Raw genomic sequence first — 23557 nt, forward strand, 5'->3', positions numbered from 1 at the left:
ATGGCATGCTCACTGTTACCTCATCATCTTTAACATAAGCAGAACACAGCATTTTATATTTTTATTTTTTAAGATGGCTCAGTGTAGAAGTATAAATCAGCCTTTAGTGCTAGAGAGCTGCTGTTGAAGAACAATCCTAGAACATGTAGAGGAAGATTCCAGGGACTTTCACGTGGTGAAAATGATATTGAGGGTCTAGTTCTAATCCCATAATATGTCATCTCCATGTACAATATAATCTATGGATAAATCAAAACTGCATATGCTGCTTATTAGGATTTTTAGAGCAATTTTTGACATTTGAAGACATGAAGGGTAGGTGCATTGGCGATCCTAAATTGTCCCTAGTGTGTGCTTGGTGTGTGGATGTGTGTGTGCGCCCTGTGGTGGGCTGGCGCCCTGCCCGGGATTTGTTCCTGTCTTGCGACCTGTACTGGCTGGGATTGGCTCCAGCAGACCCCCGGTGACAATGTGTTAGAATATAGAGGGTTGGAAAATGACTGACTGACTGAAAAGATAGTATGCCTACAAAACACCGACCATAGGAAAACATTTATTAGTCAATTAGATCTAACAGGAGAGCTTGAAAAGAAGCTTCTGGGAGCTGGGAAAGGGTCCAGAACCAAGTGTGTATATTGGAGAAAGAGTTGAAACAAATGAGTACAAAGGACAAAAAGGAAGATGGGAAGAGAGGGGGACACCACGTGTCCAGAGCACAGATCTTAGAAGAAAAGAGAAAGAGGTGGAAAAGATCGGGACATTTCTACCCCTTACTTAAACACATCTCCCCACATATCAATGTCAGACTGACAACAAATTGCAAAAGAGGTATGGAGGTACTTGAGTAAATAGTCGCTAATCAGTTTCAGTCAAACCTCAAATTTATGTGAGAAGCTCGAGTCTGGCTTTTGTACTGGACATAGAACAGAAATGGCACGAAGGCGTGTTGCAAATGACATTCTGATATCCTCTGATGAAGGAAACCCCACTGTAATTATATTGTTAGATAAAGAGCAGCGTTTGACACCACTGACCATTCTATTTTACTGTATAGGCTGGAAAATGAGACTGGGCTCACAGACATGTCCTTGCCTGGTTTACTTCTTATTAATCAAGTACATACCAGTACTAGATAGATAGATTAGATACTTTATTAATCCCAAGGTGAAATTCACATAATCCAACAGCAGTATACGGATACAAAAAAAAAATTAAACGGTAATAAAAATGAATGTAAAAGCTGACAATAACTTTGAATAATGTTAGCATTTACTTCCCCAGGTGGAATTGAAGAGTCGCCTAGTGTGGGGGAGGAATGATCTCCTCAGTCTGTCAGTGGAGCAAGACATTGACAAAAGTCTGTCACTGAAGCTGCTCCTCTGCTTGGAGATGACACTGTTAAGTGGATGCAGTGGATTCTCCATGATTGACAGGAGTTTGCTTAGTGCCCGTCGCTCTGCCACAGATGTTAAACTGTCCAGGTTTATTCCTACAATAGAGCCTGCCTGCCTAAATTCGTCATTAGATACGGGGGTCTTCCCAGACTGTCTTAAGACTGCTGTAGGTAAACCACTACTTAAGAAACATAATCTTGACCCCTCGGCTCTTGAACATTTTAGACCCATCTCTAACCTGCCTTTCTTAAGTAAAGTTCTGGAGAAGGCAGCCATTATGCAGTTAAATGACCACCTAAATAAACATGCTATTCTTGATAAATTTCAGTCAGGTTTTAGAACAAATCACAGCACAGAAACTGCACTCGTTAAAGTAGTAAATGATTTGCGAGTGAATGCAGACAGAGGCCATTTATCTGTTCTCATCTTCTTAGATCTGAGTGCTGCATTTGACACCATTGATTATAATATTCTTAGAAATTGCCTTAGTCAATGGGTGGGCCTCTCTGGCAGTGTCTTAAATTGGTTTGAATCCTACCTGACAGGGAGAAAATTCTTTGTTAGTTGTGCTAATTACAACTCAAAGTCACATGATATCCAATATGGTGTTCCACAAGGCTCTATCCTGGGTCCGCTGCTCTTCTCAATCTACATGCTCCCGTTAGGGCAGATTATCTCAGGGCACAATGTGAGCTACCACAGCTATGCTGAGGACACACAGCTGTACTTATCAATAGCACCTGATGACCCTGATTCTCTCGATTCACTAACACAATGTCTGACTTGTATCTCAGAATGGATGAATAGTAACTTTCTCAAGTTAAATAAAGAGAAAACTGAAATCTTAGTGATTGGAAATAATGGATACAATGAGGCTATTAGAAATAAACTGGATACATTAGGATTAAAAGTCAAGACGGAGGTAAAAAGCTTAGGGGTAATTGATGACTGTAATCTGAATTTTAAATCGCATATTAATCAGATCACTAGGACAGTATTTTTTCACTTAAGAAACATAGCTAAAGTTAGACCTCTTATATCACTGAAAGATGCTGAGAAATTAGTTCACGCGTTTGTTTTCAGTCAACTAGATTACTGTAACACACTCCTCTCAGGACTACCCAAAAAAGACATAAATCGTTTGCAACTAGTGCAGAATGCAGCTGCTAGAATCCTAACTAGGAAAAGAAAATCCGAACACATTTCTCCAGTTTTAATGTCACTACACTGGTTACCTGTGTCATTCAGGATTGACTTTAAAATTCTGCTTATGGTTTATAAAGCCTTAAATAATCTGTCTGACACCTTATATTCCAAATCGTAACCTTAGATCCTCAAATGAGTGTCTCCTTAGAATTCCAAGAACAAAGCTTAAAAGAATAGGTGAGGCGGCCTTCTACTGCTATACACCTAAAATCTGGAATAGCCGGCCAATATGAATTCACCAGGCTAGTACAGTTGAGCACTTTAAAACACTGCTGAAAACATATTACTTTAACATGGCCTTTTTATAACTTCAATTTAACTTAATCCTGATACTCTGTATGTTCAATTCTTCATAATAACTATTCATGGTGGCTCTAAAATCTGTACTGACCCCTGCTCTCTCTTCTGTTTCTTTTTCCGGTTTCTTTGTGGTGGTGGCCTGTGCCACCTCCACCTACTCAAAGCATCATGATGCTCCAACAATGATGGATGGATTAAAAGGCAGAAGTCTACGTGACCATCATCATCATCAAGTCCTTCCGTGAGAACCCTAAATCCAAAGAGGACTGTTTCATTTATGTTAGGTAGAATGCCCAGAGGGGACTGGGAAGTCTAATGGTCTGGAATCCCTACAGATTTTATTTTTATTTTTTCTCCAGCCGTCTGGAGTTTTTTTTTTTTTTTCTGTCCACCCTGGCCATTGGACCTTACTCTTATTCTATGTTAATTAATGTTGATTTATTTTCTTATTGTGTCTTTTATTTTTCTATTCTTTATTATGTAAAGCACTTTGAGCTACTGTTTGTATGAAAATGTGCTATATAAATAAATGTAGTTCATGTTGCCTTCCTAACAAGTTTGTCCAGGCATGAGACGTCCTTCTTCTTTATGCCACCTCCCCAGCACACCACCGTGTAGAAGAGGGCACTCACCACAACTGTCTGGTAGAACATCTGCAGCATCTTACTGTAGATGTTGAAGGACGCCAACCTTCTAAGGAAGTATAGTCGGCTCTGACCTTTCTTACACAGAGCATCAGTATTGGCAGACCAGTCCAATTTGTCATCCAGCTGCACTCCCAGGTATTTATAGGTCTGTACCCTCTGCACACAGTCTCCTCTGAAGATCATGGGGTCCATGAGGGGCCTGGGCCTCCTAAAATCCACCGCCAGTTCCTTGGTCTTGCTGGTGTTCAGGTGTAAGTGATTTGAGTCGCACCATTTAACAAAGTCTTTGATTAGCTTTCTGTACTCCTCCTCCTGCCCACTCCTGATGCAGCCCACAATAGCAGTGTCGTCAGCGAACTTTTGCACGTGACAGGACTTTGAATCACATTGGAAGTCTGATGTATATAGGCTGATCAGGACCGGAGAAAATACAGTCCCCTGCGGCGCTCCTGTGTTGCTGACCACAATGTCAGACCTGCAGTTCCCAAGACGCACATACTGAGGTCTGTCTGTAAGATAGTCCACGATCCATGCCACCAGGTGTGAATCTACTCTCATCAGAGTCAGCTTGCTCCTAAGAATCAGAGGTTGGATGGTGTTGAAGGAGCTACAGAAGTCCAAAAACATAATTCTTACAGCACCACTGCCTCTGTCCAGGTGGGAGAGGGATCGGTGTAGCATATAGATGATGGCATCCTCCGCTCCCACCTTCTACTGGTATGCGAACTGCAGAGGGACGAGAGCGTGGCGGACCTGTGGCCTCTCCATGGTCTTCATCACATGTGACGTCAGAGCAATAGGCCGGAAGTCATTCAGCTCACTAGGACATGATACCTTTGGGACTGGGGTGATACAAGAGGTTTTCCAAAGCCTCGGGACTCTCCCTTGTTCCAGGCTCAGGTTGAAGATGCGCTGTAGAGGACTCCCCAGTTCCAACGCACAGGCCTTCAGCAGTCGTGGCGATACTCCATCTGGACCCGCTGCTTTGCTGGCACGAAGTCTCCTCAACTCTCTGCTCACCTGGGCTGCTGTAATTGTGGATGGGGATGTCTCACCTATGCTGGTATCAGCATATGGTTGGAGGATGCAGTACTCCGAGGTGAGAGTGGGTTAGGGTGGTCAAACCTGTTAAAGAAGTTGTTCATTTGGTTTTCTCTCTCGATGGTGGCACCCCACTTCGAGCTGCAGCCAGTGATGATCTTCATCCCATCCCACAGTTCCTTCATGCTGTTATTCTGTGCCAGCATTCTCTTGTAAGGCTCCTTCGCCGCTCTGAGCTAGACTCGGAGTTTCTTCTGCACGCGCTTGAGCTCATGCTGATCACCACCTTTAAAAGCCCTTTTCTTCTGGTTCAAAAGACCCTTGATGTCACTTGTAATCCATGGCTTTGTTAGCATAGCAGCATACTGTTCTTACTGGAACTACAATGTCCATACAGAAGTTGATATAATCAGTTGTGTAGTCAACAGCCTCTTCAATGTTCTCACTATGTGATACCTGTAGTATATCCCAGTCTGTAGTTCCAAAGCAGTCTCCCAGAGCCTGTTCTGCCTCAGGGGACCACTTCCTGAATGAGCGTGTGGTTGTAGGTAGCGCCCTCAGTCTTGGTTTGTAGTGAGGCTGAAGTAGAACCAGGTTATGATCTGCTTTCCCAGGTCTTTAACATCTTTTAACGTTTGCATACAGTAGGTCAATAGTTCTATTTCCCCGGGTGTTACAATCCACATACTGGGAGACGGCAGGTAATGTTTTGTCCAGCGTTACATGGTTAAAATCTCCAGAGATTAGCACAAGTCCCTCAGGGTGCTGCGTTTGTAACTTAGCAACTGCGGAATGCATGACGTCACTCGCTATCTCCGCATTCGCTCAAGGGGGGATGTAAACAATAACAACAATCACATGTCCAAACTCTCTGGGCAGGTAATAGGGACGCAAACTTACGGCCAACAGTTCGATATCCCTGCAGCAAGTGGAGTTTTTAAAGTTTACATGTCCAGTGTTGCACCACCTTGTATTGACATAGAGAGCGACTCCCCCTCCTTTCTTCTTACCACAGATATTTGCGTCTCTGTCCGCTCTAACTGTGCTAAACCCGGGTAGCTCCATGTTAGCCTCTTGGGATGGTGGTAGTTAGCCACATTTCACCAAAACACAGCAAGCTGCATTCTCTGTAGGTTCTGACATTTTTCACAGCACAGCCAGTTCGTTGATCTTATTTGGTAGTGAGTTCACATTTCCAAGGATCACAGAAGGCACCGATGGTTTATAGCGCCATTTTCTTGCAAGCTGCTTGGCTTTTATCTTATCTTTTATTTTAGCGCCGGCTCGTCTGCCTCGATATCGTTTCCTTACTTCGTCAGACAAATAGGGAACCACACCGGCGTGGGCATTTCTTCTCAGTGCTTTAAGTTGGCTACTTGAATAGGTGAGTCTCGGAGTGTAAAAATCCATGTCAAGTAGTAAAAATAGTAAAAAGTGTCCAGGGAGCGATTTCACATAAAAGAAAGTGGTAGAAGTGATCAGTGAAATAGAGAGAAAATAGAGAAAAAAAAGGTAAAAAGATAAAGTCATACACGGAGCTGCTGGAATGGCTGCCACTTGCGGCAGCGCCAGCAATACCAAAGTGCTAACAGTTCTCCATCATTATACAGGTTGAGGCAAAAAGGACAGACGTTTTTTATGAAATCACAAAATTGTAAATTTTTTCTTACAAAGAAATTTATTGAAAGATTTGAGTTCATATTGAAATAGCATTTGACAAAATCAAGTGTGGAAAACAACATCTCCCATGTGATGTTCGTTATCACTGATGCATTTCTGAAGGCGTTCATGGAAGTTGGCCTCCAATCTTTTCAACATCGCTCTGTCCATAGCACGCCAAACCATCACTTTCGGATTGTGCAGCTGTCGTTCGTGTAATTTTTTCGGATTTTCCGAAGCCCAGTAATGGCAATTCTGTTGATTCACCAAGCCATTGAGATGAAAATGAGCTTCATCAGTCATGAACAAAATGAGGTTGTCATTTTGCTCAAAAATTGCTTCCATTTCATGTGCTAAGTTCAGTCGCTGTGTGTAATCCCCGGCCTTCAACTGTTGCACAACGGCCAATTTGTAGGGATGGAAATGCAGGTCTAAATGCAAAATACGCCTTACTGAGGCCAAGTTCAGAAGAATGTTTCCGAGCAGATCGACTTGGACTGCGCACATTTTCTGGGATACGTGCCATTCATGTAGCCCTCGGAGGTCTTTTGTTCATTAGTGTACCTCATGTACGAAGTGCTTTAACCCAACGTGTTACGAGCGGGAACAGCTTTATTTCTGTGGATATTGAAATGGCAACAAAACTCATGCTGAACTGCAGTAACAGATTGGTTGTTCTTGACAAAACAGTCATACACAAAAATGCGGTGTTCTATCGTCCACGGTTCCATGATTTCAACTAAAAAGAAAATTAAAAAATGCTAAGACTTCACGAACCTAACGCCACCTACAGCACATCTGTCACTCCACCTAGTGGTGAGTTCTAGCCATTTCAAAATTGTCCGTCCTATCTGCCTCACCCTGTACAGAGAAGTGAGAAATAGTGTTTTCACTTTACACGCTTCCACTGGGATCTATCATTAGAAAATAATGTTTTCACTCATCCGCAGATGACACCCAGTTATACCTTTCTTTTAGACCAAATGAAGTTTCTCAGACTTTGTCTAGAATTAGTTGAGTTAGTGAATTAAAGGAGTGGATGGCTGAGAGCTACTTGTCTTTAAATACAGATAAAACAGAGGTGTTAAATATTGGAGGGAATGATGCTGATGGCAGCAATATTTTGACATTATTTAACTTAGTTACAATCACCATTAATTCCACTGAACCAGCTCGCAGTCTAGGTGTTGTCTTTGACTCTAGCATGTAATTTAATGCACACATTACAAAATTGTCCAAAACATGTTTCTTCCGTCTTAAAAATATTGGGAAATTAAGGCATTTTCTAAATATGCAGGATAATGAGAAATTAATTCATGCATTTATTTTAAGTTGGATTGACTACTGCAATGCAGTATTCACTGAATGCTCCAATTACTTTTTATACAGTTTCTAGTTAATCTAAACTGCTGCTGCAAGAATTACTACAAGAACAAGAAAATACACATAACTCTAGTTATTAAATCCTTACACTGGCTCCCAGTTAGGTTTAGGGCAGATTTGAAAATCCTGCTTTTAACATATAAAGCCTTAAAAATGCCCAAGGTACAGTTTAAGTATCTGAGCTTATCATTACTTAGAAACCAGAATGCACATTAAGATCTCAAGATGCTGGTCTACTTATGATTCCAAGGATTAATAAAATAACAGTGGGAGGTTTAACTTTTACTTACAGGGCTTCAAAACTGTGGAATGGTCTGTCTGCTGCTATAACAGATGCCCCTTCAGTCACAGCTTTCAAATCCTGGCTGAAGACTCGCTATTTCAGTTAAGCATACTCAGATTATAGCAGCTGATTAACTGTGCATAATGCATCTGTATCCACAGTTGTTAGTCACTAGCACTAAAACATAAATAATATGATAGTTTCAATTTGTTACTAAACTTCATCTATTCTGTTTCTCTTCTCAGTACTCAAATGTGGCACTTGGAGCCACCGCCCTACTGCCAAGTTGTTTGCCTGCCTAAAGAAAAGTCGTCTCTGATGGAGGAGCACTGGAATTGTCGGCTAGAAGTGTACTTTCATCAGAGTGGCTGGCCCAGCACTGATTCAGATGTGGAATGGAGAGTAGTGGGGAAGCAGCTTGATGGTGTTGGTCTCTAGGACTCTGAAAAAAATCTGAATCCTATTATGAGAGGTCATCTACTCTTGCATGTTGCTTCGTACTTATAATATTACTATTGTAGTGAGGATTACCGTGTTTTGTTCTGTGTACTGACCCTCCTTTTTTGACATCCACTGCAGGCTGAACCTACCTGGAATGGAGTCTCTCTCTTAATTGCCTTTCCCAAGATTTCTTCCATGTTTTTCCCTTACTGGGATTTTTTGGGGGTGGGGTGGGGGTTTCTTGCCTTCTTAGAGAGTCAAGGCTGGGGGGCTGTCAAAAGAAAGGGTCTGTTAAAGCCCACTGTGGCACTCTGTGTGATTTTGAGCTTTACAAAAATAAATTGCACTGTATTGTATGGAGGTCTCCAACATTTACAGTAGAATTGCACAATAATGGACTGTGGAGGTGTCATCTTGGCAGCAGGTCCATCAATTTTTTTTTTAACATGCCTTTACATAATAAAGAGCACAAGATATAATGGAGATTTTGTCTGTCCTAGTGTTTGGCCAAACACCTAAACTTCCTCACCATTTCTGCATGCCATATATATATTGAGCTGCACAGACAGGATTGGTTGTTTGGAGAAGAAAGCTATACCTATAAAGTGCTGCTAAGTGTCATTTATTTAACTGCCTATCTGATAGGCAAGATAGGTTTCAGCTCAATGTGAGTTTAAATCCAAATAAAATGACCCAGGAATAGGGTGAAGGAATGAATAAAAGCTATCAAACCTCACTTCACCCCACATTAAAAGTAAAAAAAAAAAAAAAAAAAAAAAAACCAAAACACCACTATACAGCATTAAACAAGTCCAATCTATCTACAGCAGAAATTGGCATATAGTTATTCTGAGGACCATCCAGTAGAGGGCAATGTTGCCATGGAGAAAAATAAACCTTGAAATTTCAACAGCTGTATGGGTGTAGATTGTAAAAATGTTTTTAAAAATAATTCACACCTAAAGATGATACACCAACTTTAAATTTACAGTATATTGCCAGAATAAAAAAAATGACATGAACCCAGGTTTTCAGCTACAAATACAATGATAAAATACTACTACTTCTTTACATTTAAATACAGCTTTTCTCACTACTCAAAACACTTACCTTTCAATATGCATTTTACATCAACTACCAATCGGTTACTTACTAATTCATTGGATGAAAATAAAATATTTACACAAATATACTGTCACTGTCATAGTTGCAGTTTTGCAGCAGGTATATATTAGATACAATTGTGCAAATGTTTAGATTATTTCCTTAAAGGTTAATCATCTGCAAATGACAATAAAGGACTGGCAAAGATTATATTAATCTTGGTCACTTGGGTATTACAATTATTAGACAGAACAGAACAAATCTGATTTGAGTTTGCTCATTTCCCACAGGGAGAAAACAGTTTAAAAAGATAAAATATGGATTACAGCAATATTTACAAGCAGGGCATGAGTGCTTGAATCTATTAAAAATAATAAAGAATATTTTGATTACAGGTGTAAGACTATTGCCGTTTTGGCTTCACAGAGCAGTTCAATAAGGTACAAGCAACTCTGGGCATAAGACAAATTACAAGTAGCAATTTCAGATATTAGAATGCTGCAAATGAATGCTCAGATAGCAGTTTGTAACAATGCTTACTCACTCCCTCCTTCCCCACACTTTTTGGAACATTTTATGACAACATACATTAGCCCACATTCAGCTGCAAATCCAGCCCACAAAATACATGCAATTCATGATGCTTCAATCAATTGGCCGCCAATTTAAATTGCCCGATTTTTACTATCTGCTTCTCCAACTTTTATGGGAATTTAGTTGTAGTGCTTCTATGCAAAGCATTACAGTAGCTGAAGAAGAATGGGTGTTGTTTTGCAGCTGGAACAGCCCCTAAATAGAGAATAGCCAGATATATTTTGGAAGATAGATAAGTTTGGAACGTTGGCATTTAAATTAAAGAAAATTGAATAATAAACTGAGATAACAGAATCTTAGGAGTCATCCTATACATGGAGAGGAACAGCAAATGTATATATGTCGTGCAGTTGAACATGGCATGAAAGAAATGAGATGCGTCTTCAGCATAAACTAAAACAAAACCAGAGTTTAGAATTTCTAATTTTGTCCTTTAAGTAAAATGGATATTCTTCACTCAAGTGTTGACAGTGAGTGAGGTTGTGTTTAGTACAGCACCTCAAAGAAAAAGAATAAATAAAGAAGAATTTGCCCTTGTTCCTTAGAAAATAATAGGCTTGTTAAAAGTAAAATTTGTCTATTTACATATAAACTTATTAGGCATGTTAGCCTTGTATCTTGTTGATAAAAATACAATTAACATTTTATTAGAATTGTGGCTTGTTGTGACAAGCATTTTATTTTCTTTTATATATAACTATTTAGTGTACATGTTGTATTAGTATGAATTTCAAGGGGAATTTATTTATTTTAGTACTTTCTATAGTTACTGAACAATAAGCATACAGAATTGTTTTATTAATAAAAAAGAAACCAATAAACCCATGGTTTGGAGTTTAATTGATAGAATAGCAAGGTTTACACTTTATTATAGAAAAGAAGGCCTCTGCACAGGAGCTTATCATAAAAAATTGTAAAATGATAAAGAAGAAAAAAAAAATCTGAATGTATTGAAATAGACCAATTGCAGCAACATGAAATCTTTGAACGGTATTGACCCAAAAAAAATAAAATAAAAACCTGATTGGAGCAACTTTAAATACAATAGTTAAGTATGCTTCAAACAAATTCTAAGCAACATTTCAGCATTCAAGCAGATTTAAAATAATCAGGTTGACTGACTGTGCTCTAGGCACCAGTCTGAAATCACTGAAGGCAGGAGCTGAGGGAAAAACATCGGCTAAGCTGCTATCGTGAAAACTGTCTTTACACCCCACTGCATGACACCCTGATCAACCAGAAGAGTATATTTATCATGAAAAACAGAAAGCTGCTTCTATCCCAGTGCCCTACTACTGGAGGTCTTTTTTTCCTTTGTTAATCAGCTATAATTATAATTATATGTTATTTATAAACTCTAGGTATGCTATGTTTTTTTCACTATTTCAGTATGTTCACCTGTGCTGAGATTATGGACATTTATTTTAATGTTCCATCCTCAGTCTGTTCTGTGTAATTGATGTCAGCTTTTTCAACACTGCAATTTTTACTTTTGGTTCAAAAAATATTTATTTGTAATTTAGCACCACTGAAACGAAATATGACATTTGTATCAAATGAAAAAATAAACTGTTGCTATACTACATTTAACTTAAGGAAGCATGTAAAGTGCAGTTTTTAAGTTTAATTAAGCTTTGAAATTTCTAAAATCAAATTGCATTATCAAATCATTCCCAATCTCCAGTAAAGTTTCTAAAGTAGTTTTATAGATAAACATACACTTTATTCTTACATAGTCCAGTTCAATTTATAAGCTACAAGAACTGTAGATATTTACAAATAACAGTACAGTTTAAAATATAAACAAAAACATTAAAAATACTGAATATAAACATATATATATATATATATATATATATATACATATATATATATATATATATATATATATATATATATATAGACATATACAGTATATGATACATGTGTAGACTTTATCAGTATCAGACTTACCCTTGCCAAGCTAACTCCACTGGGAACCTTGTAAGGAACATATTTCCTATATATATGTCCAACTCTGGAACAGGGAATATCCTCCATTCGACCGCCACACATCCAAACCTGTCAATGTATAGTGCACTTTTTTTGTTATGGTTGCTTTACTTAGAGAATTTACAAGTAATTTTGCTAATTTTAGAACTAAATAGCCATCATTTTTTAAAATTATAAAAATAAAATTATTGAAATGGTTAGTATAGTAGTATACATGACAAATCTAAAGCAATGCAACAATGGGTTAAAATTTCCTTATTGATAGATAAGCTCCCTGATTAACACATTAAAGTATCACTTTTTTTTTTAGGTATAACACGGTGATATCACCAGATCAGATAAGTTATTATTGACCCTAACCATTCTAGCAAAACCTAGAATAAGCATAATGTTAGCAGGAAAGTCTTTTGGCCTTGGAAACACAAATCTTAGTTTATTTTCCCAACCTGCCTGGCCATCTGACCACGGACATTATGATTCTCTGCTGTTGTCAATAGCTATTTAAAGCTTTTGATGTATTTTGTAGTTGTTTAGCTATTGTTATGTTAAAGCACTTTATGTATGAAAATGTGCTATAAAAATAAATGAATTTGCTGTTTTAATATACTACACCAGCATCTGAAACTCCTTTAAAATATTACAGTTGAACAAACAATGAAAAATGTGAAAGATTAATAATCAGATATTTATTTTTAAGGTTTCAACAAAAACCATAAGTTAATTAGATGAGCAAATCATGAGCTTTCTGACTACCTATTCAGCAGTGTGACTTGTTAACTAACGACCAAGTTAAATTCACACAAGCAAACTATTTTACTGTCAAATCTCCTAGATTAGTGATATTAATATAGCAGAGACAACAAATACAGGACTAAACATTAAATACATTAGACAAAACACTATGAAATAAGAAAATATTCAGGCCCCTTCACTTTTTCACATTTTGTTATGTTGCAATCATTCAAATTTACTGCAGTCAAAACTGCAGAGAAATCAAAAATGCAGATTTTTAAATAACATTAAATTTCCATTGCTGTATTTTTAACTATGTACAAAATTTACTTAAATATAGATTCTATATTTAGAGTATATTATATCAGAGCACAATGACACAAATCAGACAAAGACTTGATTACAAGGCCGAAAAATAGATATACTGTATTTGTTTACAGTACTGTGCCTATTGTCTTGTCATCTATGTTGCAAAAATTATTCATGCATACTTTGTCAATTGCAAAATTACTTTTGATAGCATGCAAAGTACAAACTGTAAAGTTTACACAGCATATCTCACTAGACTACAAAATTCCATGGTTATATAAAAATAAATAAATAAATAAATAAAAACCTCTTTTGGCAATTTACTTTGATCTCACACAGAAAAATAAGATAAATCCAAAGTATAACTTTATTAATTTTTTTAAAATTTTTTTTATAATCATAAATATTTGGAATTAAATATATTTATAATTATAAATATATTTATAATTTATTCTGAGAAAAATTATTTCCTCATTAAGAAATAATTATTTTTTAACAATCATGTGTGCTACATTGCACCCATGCATTTAATATACCCATATATTTAATCCCTTTGACAATAAAGCAACAGTGAGACTTCTCCTACATCTTACAAGGTTGAAGAATATTCAGCAGGGAATCTGGGACGAATCCTCTTTACAGAGTCGCACCATATCAACTAAGTTTCTATGTACTCTCTTGTGCACTCTCCACTTCAGCTCACCCCACAGATTTTCAATGGGATTAGGTCCAGGAACTATGACAGCCATGGCAGAATCATTATTTTGCACTCCTTAAAACCATTTTTGAATTGATTTGGACATGTTTTGGAACATTTTCTTATCTGAAGATTCAATGACAACCTAGTTTTAGTTTCTAGGCAGGAGCAGCCAGATTTAAATTAAATATCTCCTGGTATTTCACGGAGTACTGGATACTGAACACCCTAGCAAGGCCCCCAGGGAACTTGAGGACAAACAGCCCCACAGCATTTGATAACGTCCACCATACTTGACAGTGGAGATCAGGTTCTTTTAGGTAGCCATCCTTCCTTTTAAGCTAAACCCACCTTGAGTGTTTGGTGCCAAAAAGCTCAATTTTCATTTTGTCTGACCATAGAACATGGCTCCAATCAAAATTCCAAAAGCATTTAGCAAACTCGAGGTGCTTATACTTGTGGTTAAATGGCAGGAAAGGCTTTTATCTGGGATGCCTTCCACATAAACCGTTAGCACAAAAATGGAGTCTGATGGAAGTTTTGGAGACAATGTGACCCCAAGATGCTACCTGTTTCCATTTTCTCAAAATAAACTTGGATTGTCTTGCAGCAAAGTTCAGTTTCAGCTGATTTTAACTTGTTAATTATTGCCCCAACTGTACATATGGGCATTTTCAGGTGAGAAGCAATTTTGTTACAGCCATTTCCTGACTTATTAACGTCAACACATTTTTCTTTCATTTGAATTACATTTTCTCTTATCTTTTCCATGTTGATTAATGAATAAGGGTATTTTACCTCTGTGTCACCTCCTATTTATACCCCAGTGAAACAAGATGTCATGGATTACTGCTTGAAAGTTTCACCATACTCCAGGGGTGGATCTACAGTGGGGGGGATATGGTGGCATTTGCCAACCTAACAAAATTATGTGTCACTCCATTTGCCCCCCAATGTAAATATAATATAAATCACAAAAACTGTAATTAATAACTAAGTTTCATAAAACTTCTTTTGATATAAAGCATGTCCTCCACTCACCCTTCCACATATACAGTACATCCACTTAAGAGAACAAGGGTTTGTTCCATGCACCACTTGCGTATCCTCATTGTTTTTTTTTTTCTACAGCTATGAATTTAACGATGCCCAGTTTGTGAGATTGAGATCATCTGTCTCAGGTTAAAGAATGAGGTAAATTTAAAAATAATTAATCAATTCTCTCTTTTTTCTCTGGGTCGTTGTGGTGTGCATAATTTGCAGCTAGATGCTTAGCTGAAGTTAACATTAAAGACTGTGGTAAAGTCAGAAAAATAATTAAATCCGTTATAATTCCATGTTTTATGTTTACAGCATTTTATACTTTGTTCTAATTATTAAAATAATTTTTGTTTTATGCGCATGGTTTGAGAACTCCATTTTACCCTACTACCTACAAATACTTGTCATTTCACACACATTTTTTTTTTGTTTGAGAATGCTGCTGTTATTATACATGCCACAAAACACTCAGCATACAGTTGTGCATCATGTTTACCATAGCAGAATCTGTTGTAATATAGGAAAAGTGTTAACTTCCAATTTTGTAAAGGGGAAGAAAAAAAAAGTGAGCGAGTTTGTAGCGCTGCCAGTCAGTAATGTAGAAATTTCCAGAATGTGCATTGTTTGTACAAGGATGCCCATAAAATTATTTCATTTTGTACGTGTAGGAGCCTGTTCAGACTGTTATTAAAGCATTGGATTGGTTTTAAAGATTTACTGTTGTAATGTTTAACAGCAAAACTGAGTAAATACTTTCAAGTAAAATAAAATTGACAATCTGTCATTAAGGATATAACGGAATGCCCTAAGTATTTCTTTATGCTCATGTTTGTGTATATGTATTTACATGTCTTACATGCTTATTATGGTTTTGTTATGCATTTTAATACATAAAACTGTTATGATAAAAAGGAAAGAAGCCTGAAAGAGTTAAATAAGAGGAAGTGTGGAATGATAATATGATGCAAGTAGTTGTAAGAAATGTATAGAAATAAGAAAAGTTTTAAGAGATAGCGATGAACAATAAAATATACCCTAATGTTTATAAATTGGTGAAAGTAACGCATATAAAGACTGTAAGGTGTTGAAGTAGGGCTGGGCGATAAGGCAAAAAAAAAAAAATCTAGGTTTTTTCATAAAGTTTGACCGATTCACGATTTCGATTTCTTTTATTGTGTAACTAGTCAACTTAAAACATTACAACAACATGACTTAAGTAACATTCTCTTTATAAGTAACTTGAAAAACCATCTGGTTAAGGAACATTGTATTTTTAATGGCCATGCCATACATAAATTGGTCAACAAGGTGTAAATAAATGTAAAACAAATTCACGAGTTAATTATCTTTGCAGAAGATTTGAATGAAATATGAAAGTAAATATTGTGCAATTTGAATTAAACATTAATTACTTCTGAATATATAGTAAGAAAATAACCATTTTAACCAATGTAAACATTACATCAGTCAACTCAAAAAGTAATGCAAATTTTCAACAGTAAACAAAAAACAAACAAAAAAAGATTTGAAATAGCAGTTCATTGTACTTTGACAGAAGTATTGTAAAGAGCTTTCTCCTTCATAACTGCAGAATATGAATCTATAACCAACAAACTCATGTTAAGTGATTGGCACTGTTATTACAAAAGCAAAACAATAATAATCATCATCATCATTTCAGCTATTAATGAAATAACATCTGAATAACTGCGATTTTAATGCTTGAATTATTAATCATACTTACCAATGGCATTGTAAAGACGATGTCCAAAGCACTGAAGATGGGTCCAGTCGTTCATTTTCATTGCTTTGATCATGTTCGTTCCACTGTCAGTGGTCACGCACACCTGTCGATCCTCCACAAGCTTCCAAGACGCCAGCGCATCTTTAAGCCCATGACCAATTATTTCCCCAGTGTGATCGTCAGGAAAATAACATGTCTGAAGGCAAAAACTTCGCAGTTTCCATTCTGCGTCAATATAATGGGCTGTAAGGCTCGTGTAAGGCTGAAGAGTACGACTATTCCACAGGTCAGTCGTCGTAGAAAAAAAAGATGCCCTTTCAAGCTGCTCCGCTACTTTTTCACGTGTTTCAGTGTACATTCGGGAATAGCTACGTCTTTGAAATATTTGCGGCTTGGCAACTTGTATCTTGGATCAGCAGTGTGTAGCATTTTTATGAACCCTGGCTTTTCGATGGTGTATATGGGAACCATGTCCTTAGCGATATGAAACGCCACAGCATCTGTCATTTCTTTCCATCGGGGCGCCTTTTTGTCGTATGGAACGGAATTGGAAAATGATACCGCTAATGACATCTGGTGTTTTGCAATTTTAGGTGGACCTTTTGCACTTGGATTTGGCTTGTTTTCATCTCTTAACTTTGAGCATTCTTTCCATTCAGCTTGATGCCTTTGTCGCAAATCTATACTAATAAAAGGCAAAGCCCTCACTCACTCACTCACTGACTCATCACTAATTCTCCAACTTCACATGTGGGTGGAAGGCTGAAATTTGGCAGGTTCATTCCTTACAGCTTCCTTACAAAAGTTGGGCAGGTTTTATATTGAAATTCTACGCGTAATGGTCATAACTGGAAGCAGTTTTCCTCCATTTACTGTAATGGAGATGAGCTTCAACGCCGTGGGGAGTTTCGTGTGACATCATCACGCCTCCCACGTAATCACGCAGTATATAGAAAACCAGGAAGACCTCAAAAAAAGCGCTGAAAACATGCATTATATAATTGAGAAGGCAGAGAAACAATAAGAAGCGAGCGAGTGACATATACAACCATATTCATGAGTTCTGCTACTTCAGAAACAAAGCACGATGTAAACCTACACTTTAAATTAAGTTCATAGACAGGCTGCGCTGGCGTTTGTAATTTAGTGCCTGCCCATATAAGGCCGTCCGTCAGCGGCAATCCAATAGCAAACTGCCACGGGTAAATATTCACGGGTGAAGGACTGTGCTTATGGAGAGGAAGATGAGATGGTCAGGGTGGTGTTTGACACAAACTCAGCGAAACTGCGAGAGAAAGTTTTAAGTGCCAGGACTAAGGTAACATTAAATACAGCCATGGACATAGCACAAGATGGCACTAGCACAGCTGGGAACCTTCGATGCATGTACACCGAGTGGCTCACGTGAACTGGCGCAGTGCACAGATAAAAGCAACAGTTCCAAAGAGCTGAACAAAACCGAATTACACAATTGAAAAGGCAGCAAAAATATGAAGCGTCTGATACATACAAGCATATTCATAAATCCAACTACTGCGGAAACAAAGCACACGTTGGAAAAAGTCAATGTCCCGCTAAAGGAAGACAGTGTAAAAAAAACCCGTGCATGCAGTGTGTCAGGTCTCAGATAAAGAAGAAGACGAGCTGTTTATTGATGCAGTGAGAAACGAATCGATGAATGAAACCTGTCATCTTTTCAGCGATTGACAAACACGGAATGTAACTTGAACACAACACATCCTACAAATACGAACCTGATTGAAAGAAATAATGATAATCAAATCCTTGATGACAGCAACACTCAGTAACACTCACAAAACAAATACTGTATATTGACAGTCATGTTACGTTATTTTTAAAATGTTCCCTTTTCTTTTCTAGCTTTTTAACACACTACTTCTCATGATCGCGGGTATATATATATGTATATATATATATCCCGATCTACATACTCGAATAATGGATACTTTATTCGCCATCAATGATTGTTTTGGTAAAGCCATACTCAGTGTATTCATTAGATGAACGGTAAAAATGTAAGAGCGAGGGGAGGATGACTTATTGAGGCATGCAGGCTGTAGTGCGCGTCAACTCTATCTGAATTGCGATCACATTTGAAAAAATATATCTTTTCAAGTTCTATTTAGTCCATATGTGTCAAACTCAAGGGCGGGCCACATCCGCCCGGCGTAATTATATCCGCCCGAGATCATTTTATATACTGTATTATTGTTATTAATGGCCGGGTATATGAAGCGCTGGTAACACAATAAACTACAGATCCCATAATGCAGCGCTTCAGCTGCCTTGCGAACACTTACCGTTAATCAAGTCTAGCTTATGATGCTGCAAGTTATTGCGAAGCTAGCTCACACGATGCTGAAGAGAAAAGTTGATTCTGAAAATAGAGCCTTTAAAACCGATGGGAGGCTGAGTATATGTTTACTGAACCCGTGTGTCTCATTTGTGGAGCTAATGTGGCTGTAATTACAGAATTTAATCTAAGACGGCACTATGAGACAAAACATCAGGGTAACCTGAATGCAATGCAGAAGATACAGAAAGCAGAAGATTAAATAAGAATCTGACACTTCAGCGGACGTTTTACCGTGCACAATCACAAAGTGATTTCAAGTGAAGCTGCTTTTATGGGAGACACAAATGCACCAGTGCAATTTGCCCCACTTTCCCTGTTGCCAAGTAATGTTAAACCAAGTCGTCACTACGGTGTTCCCAAATACGCACTTTGCTGATAAACTGAGCGCACTGAGTTTGCACGGCGCTTTGGTGACTTTGAAGAACAAAAAAAGTCCGTCTACATGCGGCTCGAACCTTGTGCATGTTTGGTAGCACATATCTGTGTGAGAAGCTCTTCTCAGTGATAAAGACTAACAAAACAGCACACAGGAGTCGCCTCACTGATGAGCACCTGCAATCCATCCTGAGAATCTCCACAACACAGAACCTCACACCAAACAGAAACGAACTTGTTGCCAAAAAAGATGCCAGGCGTCCAGCTCTAAAATGACATATGAGCAAAGACAACTGAATGATTTGATTTGTTATTGCTGAAAGGAACACATTTTATTTATATTTCTAGGTTTTGTTATGCAGCATGTTCATATTTGAATTTGTATAATTTTGACAGGATATATTTTTATGGAGAGCAAAATATTATAAGTTGTTTAAGGTTTGAGTTGATTTATTCACGAATAATATTCCTGTCTGTTTTTACCATTCCTACCAAAGATATTTCTGTCGACTAAATAAAAATTCCTTCTATTTAAAATTTAAATAGAACTTGAACAAATCGATAGTTCATAATATCCACGCAGACTTGCATGTAAGAGCGGAGTTATCCGTTTTAACAAGCAGCGTATTGCACTGATACGAAATAGCTGTGTGTGTGTATGTATATATATACAGTGGTGTGAAAAACTATTTGCCCCCTTCCTGATTTCTTATTCTTTTGCATGTTTGTCACACAAAATGTTTCTGATCATCAAACACATTTAACCATTAGTCAAATATAACACAAGTAAACACAAAATGCAGTTTTTAAATGATGGTTTTATTATTTAGGGAGAAAAAAATCCAAACCTACATGGCCCTGTGTGAAAAAGTAATTGCCCCTGAACCTAATAACTGGTTGGGCCACCCTTAGCAGCAATAACTGCAATCAAGCGTTTGTGATAACTTGCAATGAGTCTTTTACAGCGCTCTGGAGGAATTTTGGTCCACTCATCTTTGCAGAATTGTTGTAATTCAGCTTTATTTGAGGGTTTTCTAGCATGAACCACCTTTTTAAGGTCATCTCAATTGGATTCAGGTCAGGACTTTGACTAGGCCACTCCAAAGTCTTCATTTTGTTTTTCTTCAGCCATTCAGAGGTGGATTTGCTGGTGTGTTTTGGGTCATTGTCCTGTTGCAGCACCCAAGATCGCTTCAGCTTGAGTTGACGAACAGATGGCGGACATTCTCCTTCAGGATTTTTGGTAGACAGTAGAATTCATGGTTCCATCTATCACAGCAAGCCTTCCAGGTCCTGAAGCAGCAAAACAACCCCAGACCATCACACTACCACCACCATATTTTACTGTTGGTATGATGTTCTTTTTCTGAAATGCTGTGTTCCTTTTACGCCAGATGTAACGGGTCATTTGCCTTCCAAAAAGTTCAACTTTTGTCTCATCAGTCCACAAGGTATTTTCCCAAAAGTCTTGGCAATCATTGAGATGTTTCTTAGCAAAATTGAGACGAGCCCTCATGTTCGTTTTGCTTAACAGTGGTTTGCGTCTTGGAAATCTGCCATGCAGGCCGTTTTGCCCAGTCTTTTCTTATGGTGGAGTCGTGAACACTGACCTTAATTGAGGCAAGTGAGGCCTGCAGTTCTTTAGACATTGTCCTGGGGTCTTTTGTGACCTCTCGGATGAGTCGTCTCTGCGCTCTTGGGGTCATTTTGGTCGGCCGGCCACTCCTGGGAAGGTTCACCACTGTTCCATGTCTTTGCCATTTGTGGATAATGGCTCTCACTGTGGTTCGCTGGAGTCCCAAAGCTTTAGAAATGGCTTTATAAACTTTACCACACTGATAGATCTCAATTACTTCTGTTCTCATTTGTTCCTGAATTTCTTTGGATCTTGGCATGATGTCTAGCTTTTGAGGTGCTTTTGGTCTACTTCTCTGTGTCAGGCAGCTCCTATTTAAGTGATTTCTTGATTGAAACAGGTGTGGCAGTAATCAGGCCAGGGGTGGCTACGGAAATTGAACTCAGGTGTGATACACCAGTTAGGTGATTTTTAACAAGGGGCAATTACTTTTTCACACAGGGCCATGTAGGTTTGGATTTTTTCTCCCTAAATAATAAAACCATCATTTAAAACTGCATTTTGTGTTTACTTGTGTTATATTTGACTAATGGTTAAATGTGTTTGATGATCAGAAATATTTTGTGTGACAAACATGCAAAAGAATAAGAAATCAGGAAGGGGCAAAGAGTTTTTCACACCACTGTATATATATATATATATATATATATATATATATATATATATATATATATATTGTCGCAGTAGGGGGCAGTATTGCTCCCTTGAACCCTCAGGTAGCACACCAAACACCTGGTAAAAGTGCTACAATAATTATATTTATTATAATAATGTGCACCAAGCACCCTCCACTCCACTATATTCATCAATCACAATAATAAATCAGTAACAATCACAATCCTCCACTCCCAGGCGTTGCCCTCCTACCACCCAGCTCAGCTCGTTGTCTGGGAGTTCCCAGAGTCCTTTTATTCCCCCTGACCCGGAAGTCTTTCTGCCCAACAGTTCCAAAAGTCTATTCCTTCCGGGTCAGGGTAAACAGTACTTTTCTTCACCCCGGAAGCCCGTCGCTCTTCCTGTGACGAACTTCCGGGTCATGGTGCCCAAATGAGTCCATTGGCCTCCCGACAGCGACTCCCAGTGGCCCCCAAGGTATCCAGCAGGGCTGTGTATAAAAACTACATAGTCCATGAGGCCCTGCTGGAATTCGGGGCCCGTATATGCTCGGGAGAGCTCCTCCTAGCGGCCAGGGGTGAGGACCGGAGTAAAATGCCGGCAATCCACCACAATATATATATATATATATATATATATATATATATATATATATATATATATATATATATATATATATATATATATATGACAACACTCATCACTCACAACAGTGACAAAACAATTACATTGACAATCATGTTACGTTATTTTTAAAATGTTTCCTTTTCTTTTTCATTGCTTCTTTAACACACTACTTCTCCGCTGCGAAGCACGGGTATTTTGCTAGTGTTGGAATAAATTAGTGGTGCTGCCACTGCCGGTTGAAACTGACTTACTGCATATTTTGCATTTGACAAAAGTTTGTTCGACGTCTGAACTCTCGAATCCGAACCATTTCCAAACCACAGAGGAAACGTTACTACCTTTCTTTGGCACAAGGTCATCCTGACGTGAAGAGCCGTCCATCTCTATGATATTATTTCTGTAGCCATTTACGTTCCTTCATAGAGCACTGTACTCACAGGTGAGAGGTTAATTAGGCGCGCCATCATGTGTTCGAGTCGGACAAGCCTCTTAATTATTCTGCCATAGGTGCAATTACAATGTATCTAATTTTTTACTTAAAAATCGCTATACCTCGATTTTATAAAAAAAATAAATCGTCTTAAAACGTAAATTCGAATTAATCGAAAAAATCGAAAAAATCGCCCAGCCCTATGTTGAAGGGAGATAAAATGGGCAATACAGTGCTGAAAGCGTTGTTTTACTGTGCTATTGTAAATAAATTCGTGATACAGACACGGCTGAGGAAAAAGTGTGTTGAGTCTTCCTTATTAATCATTCCCCTTTTTGGCAGGGGTATAACACTTGATCAGTTTGATAATTTGGATGGGTTTGTATAATCTTACCCAATTTTTTGCTTTAACTATATAAATTGCTTTATACAGTATATGATGTGATCACTAGGAATTTTTTCCTTCAGTGAACATGGGTAAAAAGATGCCTTTCTTTCTTAAGTATACCGTTGCCTTTAACCCAGCATGGCTCTACTTTTACAGACAAGCTAAATTCCAAATACAGTAAAGCATGCTGTACAACTGATATCTTTTAATCACATTTCAGATACATTTGAAAGGTTGTGTAGGCTGCTTTGTAAAATGAAGAGAAAAGCTGATATCACAGTTTTTAAACCCAAAAAAAGAGAGCAGAGAGCCTTGGCAAAAGGAGAAACTGATGAGGAAAGAACACTGGACAGATGAACAGCAGAATGAAATAGTATAAATGAGATGAAGAACAGGAAGATACAGAGTATGAAAGATGAACAGAAGGATGACAGAAAATTTAGAGAGAAAAAGAGTGTTCAAAACATAAAGGGTTCACAGAACGAGTGTGGAGCCAACCTGAATTGTCAAATTATTTTTCCAGCTTAACTGGCCCCCATGGC

The 23557-nt window shown here is 38.0% G+C and overlaps 1 protein-coding gene across 1 annotated transcript in view; it reads right to left on the bottom strand.

The window, feature by feature from the left end:
• LOC120542097 (polypeptide N-acetylgalactosaminyltransferase 10-like) overlaps window positions 1-23557 on the bottom strand; it is a 106838-nt gene that overhangs the window by 19825 nt on the left and 63456 nt on the right. The window contains exon 8 of the mRNA XM_039774256.1: window positions 12006-12113. Coding sequence (XP_039630190.1) covers window positions 12006-12113 — 108 coding nt within the window. The remainder of the gene's footprint in view (window positions 1-12005; window positions 12114-23557) is intronic.

This window comes from Polypterus senegalus, chromosome 13, assembly GCF_016835505.1.
Source record: "Polypterus senegalus isolate Bchr_013 chromosome 13, ASM1683550v1, whole genome shotgun sequence".
Taxonomy (NCBI): Eukaryota; Metazoa; Chordata; class Cladistia; order Polypteriformes; family Polypteridae; genus Polypterus; species Polypterus senegalus.